The sequence below is a fragment of the Pteropus medius genome, unplaced genomic scaffold, assembly GCF_902729225.1.
Source record: "Pteropus medius unplaced genomic scaffold, Ma_sr-lr_union100, whole genome shotgun sequence".
Lineage (NCBI taxonomy): Eukaryota > Metazoa > Chordata > Mammalia > Chiroptera > Pteropodidae > Pteropus > Pteropus medius.
The window spans coordinates 8,371,714-8,385,647 of NW_024351543.1; the positions used below are offsets into that span (position 1 = coordinate 8,371,714).

Genomic DNA, 13,934 nt, shown 5'->3' on the forward strand with positions numbered 1-13,934 from the left:
TTTATAGTCGTGTTGCAAAGAATGAAGACTGATGTGGAAATGTTCATTATATGAGGTTAAATTAAAAAGAGCAGGCCATAAGTAACATGCATATAATACTATTTTTGTAAAAACATTTACACACATCCAAATAAAATACTAAATCTCTATATTAAACAGCAGTGATTATATCTCTGGGTATAAAAATGAGTGATTTTTTTTTTTCCCTATAAAAGAAAAAAATTATTTTTTTCCAATGTGGCTTACAATATTATTTTAAACATGCTCTATTTTGAGTTCTGATTGCTCTTCAAATGGCAATGGCTCCTGTCATTTTTTTCTCATATCTCTTCTAAGAAGCTAATGAGCTATTATTAAAAGACAAAAATATGCTATAGGTACATATCTTTAAAGGAATACTATAATAAATAATGACCCACTAATTAATCCAATCAGAACTTCATACCAAAATTTTTATTTTTCGAAAAGGAATACATATTTATGTTGACGTTTCTTTCCAGACTTAAATAAAAATGTTATCTTTGTTGTGGACAAAATCAGTGATATAGAAAGGAAGGAAGGGACAATGACATTGATAACAGCTTAATCTATGGAAATTAATAGCAACCAATAAGCTTCTGATATATAAACAAAATGTGATTCACCACTATCTCTGAAATTAAAAAAAAAAATCTCTAATTAAAGCAATGAGTATATGTGAAAATTTTAAAGGAAGCAGTATTGGCACTATAAGAACTATACAGTGGATATATTCGTATTTGTATTACATGGGGTACAGATAAACACATGGATTTTTAATGCTTAGAAAATTGGCACATTTCATAAGACAAGCAAGGTTCTTTCTTGGCTAGTTATAAAAATATACTAATTTAAATAACTATCAGCACTTGTAAGAGTGCGCTTAGAACATATAAGAAGATTTACTACTTATTTATTAAAACATTAATTTTCCCCACATTTCTAATGGTTTTATGTGTTACAGTAAAATATAAAAAAAAATGATAAAGATTATTTCAAAATTACTGAAAGTTAGAGAGAGGAGAGAGAGATGGTTTAAGATATTAGTTTATAACTAATACCTTATGTGTACCTTCTAGTTCCAGAATCCCTTCCCAATAGTCTGAGAAAGGAATTCAGAAATTTTGTGCAATCTCTAAGAGATTATTTAACACACATGCAAAAGACATACACAATTAGCATTAATGTATTGTTTAGGTAGAAAGCCAGAGGAGAGAAAGAGCAATTAGGAGGATCATTTTATAAACTATATAAATGTCTAACCAAGGTACTCTATACTTGAAATTAATAAAATTTTAAAAAAGAATTAAAAAAAAAAAAGACAATAAAATGAAAAAAAGAAAAAGACATACACTTATCTGAGGTGTAGATGAATGTATGGAGTAGATGAATGTGAGAATATATCTGAATTGCTGGATGTTGCTACTTCACCTTCTAATGTCAAAGTAAAATTAAAGTGGCCACAGAAGCCCAACTTCAGTACTAGAGATGTTTCTAATTAATTGAATTGCATAGGCTGTCAGTCACCAAACATACATCAACAACATGGGTGAATTTAGACACAATTATGCTCAAAGCCAGGCTTTTTGTTTTGTTTTGCTTTTTAATTTAAAGAATAAAACAAAAATTGCTATCAATGGGTATACATATTTGCATTTTGAAGCCGTTACTCGATCTTCAGAAAATGTAGGGGTAGTATTAACCTTTATAAGACACTGTGCTAACCCAGCCCACTAATGATTCTACAATCATTCAGAGTGCAGTAATCTAATGGATGAGCTAGCAGTTATGAGGCAGGATTTATGCCAGAATAAAGATAAAAGGTCTTTGACAACAATGGGAAAAAGTTGACACGAAAATTCTTGAGAGTTCTAAGAAAAAGAGCAAAATGTCTGCACCTAATAGTTTAGACATAGTCTATTCTAAGAGCAGAAAACATACAAGAATTAATGAGCTTTTTCAGTTCCTATACTTCTATGTTAGGGTAAATGTCAAGAAAAGGCTTCAACTGCACACGAATACTTTTTCATTTTTAATAAACACTAGAAAAAGCCAGACTGTGTTATTTTGAAAGAATGAGCAGATACAAAGATATCTTCTACAAAGAAAAATCTCTCAATAATGGAGCATTTTCTCTCAGAGAGAAGCTGTCCTTTTTAAAACAGGAAACAGGCTAAAGAGGGAATCCAAAATCTTGGCTCAGGTCTCAGCTCAAGCACTAACTAGCTGTGAAAGTCAGGTAAGTTCCTTCATTCTTTGGGCTTCCATTTATGCTAATTTCTAGAATAATTATACAAATACTCTGAAAAACTGTTCTTACATTTTTGTTGATTTTCTTTACAAATGCACCACACATGTTAAATAGTTTTTAGTCCAGTTTATCCTTTAAAAAAGATGTATCTTCCTACATAAATCATCAAAGCACTGGAATAAACTTTTTGCTTGATGATGTGGATATTTAGCAACTAAAATGATTAAATTTTTTTGTTTCATATATATATATTTGGAACATAAGATACAATAAATGTTTGTTGAATAAATGAATAGACAAATGAATCCATCCATTTGTCTATCCATTGTCTCCCTGGTAAAAAAATGGCTAAAGTTTACTTAGTCTGCATTAGGCATGAAGTTGTTACCAGCAATAAACTATTCTAGCTAAGGCCATGACATGTGAACGAGTGAAAGAAAACGTGGCCAGGAATTAAGAGACGTGAGTTCTAGTCCCAGCTCTGTTATTAAATTTCTATTGATATTTAACTTGCATGGTCCCAGTTTCCCCACTTATGAAGATGCAGATATTAAAATCTTCCCTCCATACGTGAGGACAAATAAAATAATAGCTATGAGAGAGGACCTTTTTAAAAAAATCACAGTATTTTATAAATAAAAGATATCATCAGCTCTGATTTCATGCCCATAAAGAAGCTGGCTTTTGTGGTATGAAGCAAAGATTGTGAGAAGACAAGAACACTCCTAGGGACTAGACTTCCTTTGCTTCATTTTCTGCTTGGGGCTGAGAGCCAAGCCCCTTAAAATTAAGAGATGCTCCCAGTGACATGTAAACAGCGGCACATGGACCTTGACCATGCCGACTTGACATCTTGTTTTTCTTTTCCAAAAGGACTATCTACCATATCTATTTTTAAAAAGTTTAAGACATAATTTATATACTATAAAATTCACATTTTAAAACTGCACAACTTAGTGGGTTTTAGTATATTCACAGAGTTATACAAACATTACCACTATCTAGTATCAAAACATTTTTATCACTTCTTTAAAAGGAACTCTGTATCAATTAGCAGTTACTCCCCATTCTTCTCCTCTTTCCCCACAACCACTAACCTCCTTTTTGTTTCCATAATTTTGCCTATTCTGGACATTTCATATAAATAGAATTATATAATATGTGGCCTTTTGTGACTGGCTTCTTTTACCATAAATACTGATAACAATGGAATTTTCACCCCCGAAGTACTCCTCAGAAAAGAAAAGCTTTTTCTTTGGAAACCTAAAGCTTTCATAAGAAGGGACAGTCTCTCAGTTACTTTACTTTGAACAACAGTGGTACACACCAATGCTTTAGAAACTCTGACTGAGCCTAGTTAGAACACTGCATGGATATAAGAAGTGTCTTGCTTTCCCACTATTCAATAAAGTCTAAGTGAAATTATTCTTTGAAATATGAATGTGGACAAAGAGCAATATTTCTATGCTAACATAGCTTATATAAAGTCATTTTAAATGTTTAAAAAAATTAATAAATTAAATATTACATATATATTACTCTTTCATCTATTTCCCTAAAAGTTTGTAAATCGAAATGGTAGAAAAAAGTTTATAATTCGAAATGGTAGAAAAAAGTTTGTAATTCAAAATGGATCTTCTCATTTGTAATACAAAGGAGATTGTTTTATATTCAAGATTGTTTTATATTTGGAAATATGAATTTCTAAGATCATTCAAAGGCATGGTCAGATCTCATGATATTCAGGCCTAACATATCTGATTTCTCCTCCGGCGTTTTAAAAAGTAGTTATAAATCCAATCCTTAGGAAATGTCTCAAGAGAAAACTGAAACTTATAAGTGTATATTATATAAAAATTGAGTGATAATATGTGTAAAGACTTGGTAAGGAATGAAGGGATCTTGGGGATTGCTGCTAACTCCCTCATTTTGAAACAAATGAGGCTCAAAGAGGCTAAATGACTTACCCAAGATCATATGGTGTGAGGGTTTACTGTGCTAAGTGCTTATCCTGAGTTATTTCTTAGACCCCCCTATCAACCCTATTCATTTCCCCACTTTACAGAGGAGGTTCAGAGAGGTAAATAACTTGTTCAGAGTCATATAGCTAATGCATGATATAGCTGGGATTCCACTCAGGTTTCTTGAGCTTCAGAGCCAGAGCTCTTAACCATTCTGCTAAAAAAGTCTTCAGGTCCTCATCAGAGCCCTTTTCCTGGAATCACATGATTTAAAAACGCATTTAGCCAGGTTCACAATTTCTAAACTAACTAACTGGAATAAAAAAAGAAATTATTAGAAATTAGCAAAAACATTGACAAAATAAGAGAAAAAGACAGGAGAAAGAGAGGCAGATCTAAAAATATTTTATAGTTTATAGATATTTAATAAAAGGAATAAATTATTCAAATGTTCAGTATTACCTGGTTAAGTCTCTCAGTTGAGTCACCTCAGCATCACGCTGACGTAATGTTATTCCCAATATCTGATTTTCCTTTTTAGCAGCTTCTAATTTAAACTGGGAGCTTTTCACATTGACTAAGGCTTCCTCCAATTCTAAAATGACAAACAAGTTTGTTTCTTTATTCCATTTTTAAAAATTTGTCCATAATTACAGTTCAAATACATACCAATTTTTATTCTAGTTGTCTCAATGTCAAATTGCTGCTTATTATCAAGTATAGTTTGATCTTTTTCTTTAAATATATCAGCAAATTTTTTGTTTTCATCTTTCTGATTTTCGATCACTTTTAAAAGCTCTTCATTTTTATTCTGTAGTAATTCCTGGCTCTTCAATGATTCTTGTAATTGATTTTGCAAGGACTTATTCAATGACTGAAGAGAAAACACTGTGAGACAAAACAGATCAAATAATTATTTCTCCAGTTTAAAAAGTACAAACCTGGAAAAGATCTGCTTTTAAAAAAGAAAAGACTTAGAATTTATTGATTTTGTTTAATAATTGTATGCTTGAGCAGTTCTATGTTAATACTAAATGTATTTTTTTTTTAATTGTTTGGCAGAAGTCATGCCTTTCTTATCCAATTGATATTTTGGGCATTAAAAACAATTTTTTTTTACTTTTCTAAATGAAAGAATAACACACGCACAAATTAAAAAAAAAATTCAAACACCACAAAATACCAATGATACCAATAATTTGCAATGAAGAGTCTCTCTCCGACCCCACCTCCACTCTCCCCAGAGGTAATCATTAACTTTAGTATCTTTCGGAAAAATACGTTTGCATATAACATATTTAAATGTAAATGAATCACACTACAGTATACTCTGTTTTTAACCTTGCCTTTTTTCCTCTTAAGATTTTATGTATCAGCACAAAGGTCTATAATATTCTTTTTAACGGCCATAAAAGTATACCGTATCATTAGTTTAAAAAATGCAACCTTGAATAAAGGCTTACTTTGAGGCACTACAGTAGAATCTGGGCATCCTGGGGTGAACAACAGAGACATGGTCCATGCTCTCATGGAGCTGGCAACAAATAAGTAATTATAAATAGCAATAAATAGTCTCAAGGAAACAATAAGTACGTGCATAGAGAATAAAAAGAGAAGCTACTTAGATTGAGAACTACTGATCTCCTCATTTCCCATCTTAGCCTCCTCTCTCCCACCCATCCTCCCTATCCCCATTATTTATTCAGAGTAAAATCAAAATTATCTTTCCCAAAATTACTCTTGTGAAGTCGAGCACATTTATAAAGCTGTGTATTCTACTGGGTGCTCATATTTTTCTTATTCTTTTGTAAGAAATATTTATATATTAAGAAAATTAAGCCTTTGTCATATCATGTATTACAAAAAAATGTTCTAATTTTGTTGATGTATTTTGGATGTATTTATAATTGTGCTATGTGGAAAACAAAAAAAAATTTCTGGGACATATTTCATCAATCTTTTCCTTTGTGGCATATGAGTTTTTGTCAGGCTTAGAAAAAGATCTCCTCACCCCCCACACCTCCCCTCCAAAAATAATTCTCATCTTTTCTTCCAGTAATATTAGTTTTTTTCTTTCTTCTTTTACTTTAAGCTCTATGAGCCATAAAAACAATTTGGCAACATTTGTCAAAACTGCAACTGCATATACCCATTGACTCATCAATTCTACTGCTATAATCTATAAAAATGCCCACACATGTGCACAAAGACATACGTACAAGATTTTCATTGAAGCACTGCTTGCATTGGGAAAATGGGGTAAAAATGGGGTAAGTTCCTAGATATCTATAAGCAGAGGACTTTAAATACATTATGATATAACCATATAAGCAGAATATCCAAGTAGTTCTTGAACAGAAACATATTTATGTATTGTGATAAAGAAATGTATCTATTACATGTTAAGTGAATCAATGCAAGCTGCAGAAGAGAATATACCATACAAATCTCATTTCTATTTTAAAAAATCTCATTTCTAAAACAGAAAAAGTATTTTTATATAGTTCTATTAGCGCCTGTCACATAGTAGGCACTCAGTAACTATTTATGAAATAAATCAATTCTATGTGAACAAAAGATATGTGAAAGGATATACACCCTTTTTTTAAAAAAAAAAATAGGAATAGGTATATTATTAGGAAGTGATAGCATGGATCTTTTATTTTTTGTTTCTGCACTACTTTAAATTTTAATAAGGAGTATTAGTCCTATTATTTAAAAATTTTGATTAAAAAGAAAGTCCACTTAAGACAAAGTAATTAAGAAAGCTCAATTCTTTATCAACATTTCCAGGGCCACAAAGAATTTACATCAGTTCTGAAAGTTCTTTTACCTACATTCAAGACTGCATTCCCGAGAACCAGATGCCTTCTGAGTTTTTTCGTGTTCTTTAAGTTGCTGGTTCAAAATTCTCAACTGCCTAAAGGAAATAATGAAGAAATATAAACATGAATGTAAGAATTCTAAGCTGATTTAACAGTGTACATTTGACAGCTTTTTAAAAAAGACAACATAAACCATGGCAACCGGGAGGATATGATCCCCCAAACAAAAGACAAAATCAAATAAAACCACACTACTGTTATTATTTACAGGCCTGAATGCCAGGGATAACATAAAACCTTCCCTCACTAGAAAAAGGTTAACTTCTCTGATTTTTCCTTTTTCCTTTTTTGTTCTCTTATCTTTTCAGTGATGCCCTATTTCTTTCATTTCTTATCTCTTCTTGCTATTTTTGTCTTCTCTGTATTTTCATTCTTGTAGTAATGATCTACTTTTTAAAAGATGTGTCATAACTATGAACTAGAATGTCCATAGGGACTGACTGCTATCAGACATCTACCTGCTTAGTTTGTCACACACTGAAAAAATTTGGAAACACAAATCTATGCTCCTAATAATTTCTTTATTGGATAGAAAAGTCATTAAGAGAATGCTAATAAGCAGGAACTCTGCTCTACAATGAACTCCACAATTTGTAGCTGCTTCACAAATAAGGACATACAAAAGGAAATACAAAAGTATTTTCTTTACTTTTAAGAAGTTAACCCTAATAAAGGTTATCTCTAGTATCTTTCCAGAATTACTTACCTGAAAATATTCAGCCTTACAGTATTTGTTTTTGTTATTGAGTCTAAAATGATAGTGTGCTATCCCATTATCATTTACATGTATTAATGCCAAATGGATTAAAGAGTAAAACGTAAAATATACAAACAAACAAAACCAACTATACAAGTTTTAGGTGGAAATCTATATAATCTTGAAGTGGGAAGGCATTCCTAAGCATGACTCAAAATCTAGCAACCATCAGAGGAAAGAATGAAGGATTAACTATATCAAAATTTAAAACTTGTTCTCGAATTAATAATCTAGAAGATAGCTTCCACATGTATAATAGACAAAAGGTCCTCAACATTTAACGAGCTCCTATAAATCAGCAAGAAAGGCAGTAAAAAGTGACCAAGACTAAAAAAAAAAATGAGCAATTCATATAACATAGAAATGGCCTATAAGCATGTGAAAAATGCTCAGTCTCACTAGTTATGAAGAAATACAAGTTTAAAACAGGAGCTATTTTATGGCCATGGGACTGACAAGAGGAAATAACACTATTTGTTGGTGAGGGAAACATGGTATAGGGAAATGAATTACCCCTATAATCCCACCCAATTGGTGGGAGTCTATCGGTATAACTATTTTGGATGGCAATTCGGCAATATCCAGTAAAATGTAAAAACATTTCATATTCTTTGATAAAATGATTTAACTAAATTATCTAACCTCAGAAATAGTTACACATGTGCAAAACATCTATAATCTTGTAGATCTATACAAGGATGTTCACAATAGCAATATGTAATACTACCAACTTAACAACAACTTAAAATGCTACATAAATTATGGTATATCCATGAAATACTAACACACAGATATTAAGAAAATGAGACATCCATATGTACTGACATGGGAAGCTCTTCAAGACATATTATTTAATAGAATTCTGCTTTTCTGAAGTTTCTCCTTTATGACAAAGAATGCAGATCTAGAAAAGGCAGCACAGGCTGGTATCAACAACTCCAACTGGAATACTTCTTTTGGTATTTTCCAGAAAAACAACAGGTGCTGAGGTCCTCTTACACACCAAGTGTGTGATAGAAGCTTTCCTTGGTCAGATTCTTCTCTTTTCTTCTCTAACAAAGCCAATCTAAACTTTTCATCATTTATTATAAATCTCTCAACCTTACCCTCCTCTCAGTAAAATACTTTCCTATTTTCACTAAAAATAATATAGTTTGGGGACAAACTCTGTTATCCTTCTGTTCCAGGGTGTACAAATTTATCCATATGTATACTAATCCTCACTTCTTTCTTCTAGTCTTAGAGAAAGTGAGCCTCATCAACTCCCTGGATCCCATCTCCTCCTATACCCCAAGCCCAAGGGACTCCGCGCTCCTATTCCACTCCCTTCACCTTCTCCACCTGCAGCTTCTCCCTCTTTACTGGCTCATGTGCCTGAGCTGAGAAGCATAATAAATTGCTCTCATATTTAAGAAAACATTCCCTCTAACCTAACTGTACCATTAGCTACTCTCCTTCCTTCTCATTCTTGGCTTTCAAAGCATGATTGTTCTATACACTAGTATAGAGATTATTCTTGAATCTACCTTTGTCCCTTTTGCCAGTTCATTTTTAATGTTATGCAAAGATCTCTCCCTCGATAAATTATTTCTTCCTATAACTTTTTTGATATCACTTTTTCTTAGTTTTCCTGCTACTTCTTTAGTTGCTCCTTCTCAGGTTTCTTTGACGAGCTACTCTTCTTGTGTTCTTTCTCTAAAAAGCTATTACCCAGTAATGTACCCTCAACTGTGTTCATACTCCATACCTTCTTGTGAGTTTACCACTTCTACACTGAAACAAATCACTTGCTTTTATCATCATTGTTTCCAGTGCCCAAAACAGTGCCAGGTCTATAGTAAAAGCTCAGTAAAAATGTGTTCAGTGAATAACTCTCAAGTCTACATTTCTATCCTGGACCAAGTTCCTGTGCTCTACTTGTACCTACATAAGTCCAGATGGTCTAAATGACATTCAGCATGTCTAAATCTTAACTTACTGGCTCTCTCTCATTACATCTTCTAATTCAAAAATAAAATGAAATAAAAATCTGTTTGTTTTCTTATTATTGAGTTGTATGAGTTCTTTAAATATTTTGGATATAAGCCCCTTATCAGAGGCGTTGTAATGGGCAGACAACCTGAACAGATACTTCTCCCAAGAAGACATACAAATGGCCAACAGACACATGAAAAGACACTCAACTTCACTACCTGTTAGAAAAATGCAAATCGAAACCACATGAGATATCATCTCATACCTGTTAGAAAAGTTACTATCAACAGGACAAGTAATAACAAGTATTGAGAGGTTGTGAGGAGAAAGGAACTCTCAAACACTGCTCATGGGAATGTAAATTGGTACAGCCACTATTGAAAACAGTATGGAGTTTTCTCAAAAAACAAAACAAAACAAAAACTCAAAAAAACTGAAAATATTTATCTGCAAAGATACATGCACCCTGATGTTCATAGCAGCATTGTTCACAGTGGCCAGGACATGGAAACAACTGAAGTGTCCTATGATAGATGATTGTATAAAGAAGATGTGGTACATATATACAATGGAATATTATTCAGCCATAAGAAAAGATGCAATATATATACATATATATGTGACAGAATGCTGAATTGTACACTTGAAACTTATTTGATTTTATTAATCAATGTCAACCTTAAAAATTTTTAATAAAAAAATAAATTAAAAAAAAAAAACAAATAATCTGTTCTTCTTCTAAGTAGCTTCTACCTGGAAGAATTATATTATCATCTATCAAATGATCAAACCAAGACTGAGTCAGCCTTGGCTCCTCCCACTAACTCTCATTTCACTTTTTTGTGCTGCATGGGTACATAACGGTCTAATATTTGAGTCTAAAATCAGGAAGTGGTCATGAATTTTAACTTGCCCTATAAATATTAAGGCACTCTCTAGCTCAATGGTTCCTAACTGAAGTAGTACCCCTTCAACCATCATCCAAAAAATTTGGGAATGGCTTTTGGTGGTCACAATGAATGGGGCACTACAGACAACCAGGAAGGCTAAATGTTGAGCACTGTATCAGGAGTCCCACACAAAAACTGTCTAGCCCAAAATGCCAAAAATGCTAAAATGCCATAGAAACAATTCACCTAGTTATTTTTTATTTAAACCCACAAGATGGCAATAAACTCCAAGGAAGTCCTGAAAGATCACTTTCTGGCTAAAAAGAAATGTATAGTTTCTAGATATCCAAACAGAAAAAAATTTTTTTGTTGTTTGAAAGTGCTAAAAAACAGTTTTTAATGAGCCAATGCATTCCAACTTTCATTTGTAATGGAGCTTACGGATGATTCTAAGTTAAGATTTCCAAAAAGGCACAAAAATTCCTATGCTTCTGCTGGAAACATGATTCTGCTAAAAAGCATAAATTTGTCAAATTCTTCATTTTTCAACAATTTCATTTTCAGAAGGTCAAGTAAACAGTGGCAATAGCATGCAAGATAATCTTTGACCTCTAAAGATACAGAGCCAAAAAGCTCTGGTGCCAAAGTCTACGGAATTAGTTTAAGACATCAAACTAATATCTTTTTTAAAAAATTAAAAACAAACAATGAGTGAAGTAGTAAGTATCATTTTTTTAAAGGGTTTATAAATTAGCTCCTAAAACAACTCTAAAATGTTCTAAGGAATAGAAATAAATAAAACCATTGATATTTCTGACAGTCACAATGTTAAAATAGATAATATTCTGAGACTAAGTTCTGGTAGTTTATTTAAGAAACCAATTAGTCATACCTTTAAAAACTGACTTAATTTTAAATACATCACAATATATTCTTTTGTTCCACAAAATACACCTAAATACTGAAGTATAAATAAATTGGTCTCTACTTCCTAGAGAGGCAATATAGAAGTACAGAAATTAAGATCATTGTGCTCTAAAATAAAACTGCCAGGTTTGAATCCTATTTCTGTTATTTCTTTGGTTTGTGACCGTAGGCAAACAACGTAACTTCTCTGTGCCTTGGTTTCCTCATCTGTAAATGAGAATAATTAAACACCTACCTCGCAGAGTTGTGAGAATTTAAAGAGATGACACATATAAAGGTTGTTGATAGCCTGGCACATAAGAAACATCCAATAGATGTTAGAAGAAGTATTGACTATTACAATTAGTATTATTTATTTTTGATTTTGATTTTGAAAAACTTATATTTTTATCATAGAGATCACTTACGCCAGGACTGAAGACAATATTATTAGAATTTAAACCCAGCAACCCCATCATATGTCATAATATCTAAAGACTAATGATTATTAGAGAAATAATTTTAAGCAGGTAAATCTTACTAGGTGTTGTGCCTTTACAGGCTCCAGATCCATGAATTTAAGCTACTTTCCAACTAAGAATCCTATTTTATTGCTTTTCAGTTTCTTGACCATATTTATACAAGTCCTTGAAGGTCCTGTCTGGTACAAGGTCTATAGCTCATGCAACTATAATGCCCTCTTAGAGTATACTCACATTGCAGCACTATGGAAGCACTGAAAATGTGCTCTAATTCTCTGCAACGTATACTGGTAAATAAACACCGGATTGGTGGCCTTGTTGGTCATCAATGAAACATTCAAAGTTAAGATGTTATTGATAATATGTTAGTGATTTCTATATTTCAAGATTAGATCCCTGGTTTACATCCTAAACATTAAAGGTTTACTTTCCTAAATGAATTAAGACTATAATTCCAATATAAATTAAGACAATCAAAAGAAAAAATACCTAAAAATTGACATGACTTTTTGTTTACATTTGAGTGTGATGGGGCTACTAGTGCTCACCCATATCAGGTTCTCCTTTCCTTCTGAAGTATATGAAAAGTATGGGAATTTATGTCCCAGATGTTTATATAGGCAGGGCCATATGCCTTATTTTAGCCTACAAAATATAAGTAGAAGTGAGATTGTCACTTCTAGGCTGGGGCATGTAAGAGTTGGTGTGCCATCTCCATGTTCTTTTTTTCCTGAAAAATACTTATTGAAACAGTGGCCTCATAATGGAGGGAACCTAAATCCTATGTTATAGGATGAAAGAGAATCTCTGATGACCCATGTTGATCTTGGTGTGAGGGAGAAAAAACTTTTGCTGTGTTATGCCACTGAGATTTTGGAATTTATTACTGTAGTATAGCCTACACTAGCCTGATAAATACCCTGAAGTACTTCATTTTCCTCTCTATAAACCACCAAATGATAACAGAGGTAAAAAGAGGCAGGAGACAATATGACTAGTGAGCAGAAGTAATGAAAGCATTAGAGAATGCTAGGAATGTTTGGAAAATAGGGAAGGAAAAATAGAAACACATGAAGACAGTAAATCTATTTTCCTTATGGAGCCCTAGATAATCTCGCTTGACACCTTTTGTTCTGGCCATGAGACATCTCTGCATAGAGACAAAAAGACTCAGAGCAATTCTTACCTGCGTAACTGAGCATTTTCACTTCTTAGTGGTTGCATGGCCAGTGCTATTTCAACTTGAATATCTGTATTTCCATTTATTGCTGGAAGAAGAAATATACATGCCTCCAATTCTGCAATCAATCTCTGAACTTCCGAATCCTCTACAAAAGGCAGAAGAAATGAGTAAAAACAATATTGTAAATTATTTTTAGATAAGATTATTCTCATGTATTACTAAAAAAGAAAAATTTTTAGATATGTACATACTTGCTATAAATAAATTTAATTATTTCTAAATCTAATACACAAGTCCTATTTTCCTTTTTCCTGCTGCCTACATTGGATTATTCAGAAAAATTCTGAAGAAGTTAAATTCAGTAAACTAAAGATTAATCTTAAATCAAAGGATTATTATATTAGTGATTTTTTTTTTCAGTTACAGAGTTTAGTAGAAGATAATTTACATCTGTCTCTTAGTTCACATTACTAAAGGACTATTGCACTCCTATAACTGCTAAAAGGTTTCCTATAATTGATATGGTATTCACATTTAAAACACAACATTTGATCCTGACATAAGCGAATAATTCACTCACTTTAGGTGAGTCAATCTGGCAAAATATTGAGAGAGGGTCTATTAAGG

General features: G+C 32.3%; 1 protein-coding gene across 2 annotated transcripts in view; it reads right to left on the reverse strand.

Annotated features, from left to right (window-relative positions):
• Positions 1-13,934, reverse strand: part of CCDC14 (coiled-coil domain containing 14) — a 34,023-nt gene that overhangs the window by 3,718 nt on the left and 16,371 nt on the right. For both annotated transcript variants that reach the window (XM_039843216.1, XM_039843218.1), the window contains 4 exons: positions 13,311-13,452; positions 7,068-7,150; positions 4,900-5,118; positions 4,693-4,825 (listed from right to left, as the gene is read on the reverse strand). In XM_039843216.1, the coding sequence (XP_039699150.1) occupies positions 4,693-4,825; positions 4,900-5,118; positions 7,068-7,150; positions 13,311-13,452 (577 nt within the window). The remainder of the gene's footprint in view (positions 1-4,692; positions 4,826-4,899; positions 5,119-7,067; positions 7,151-13,310; positions 13,453-13,934) is intronic.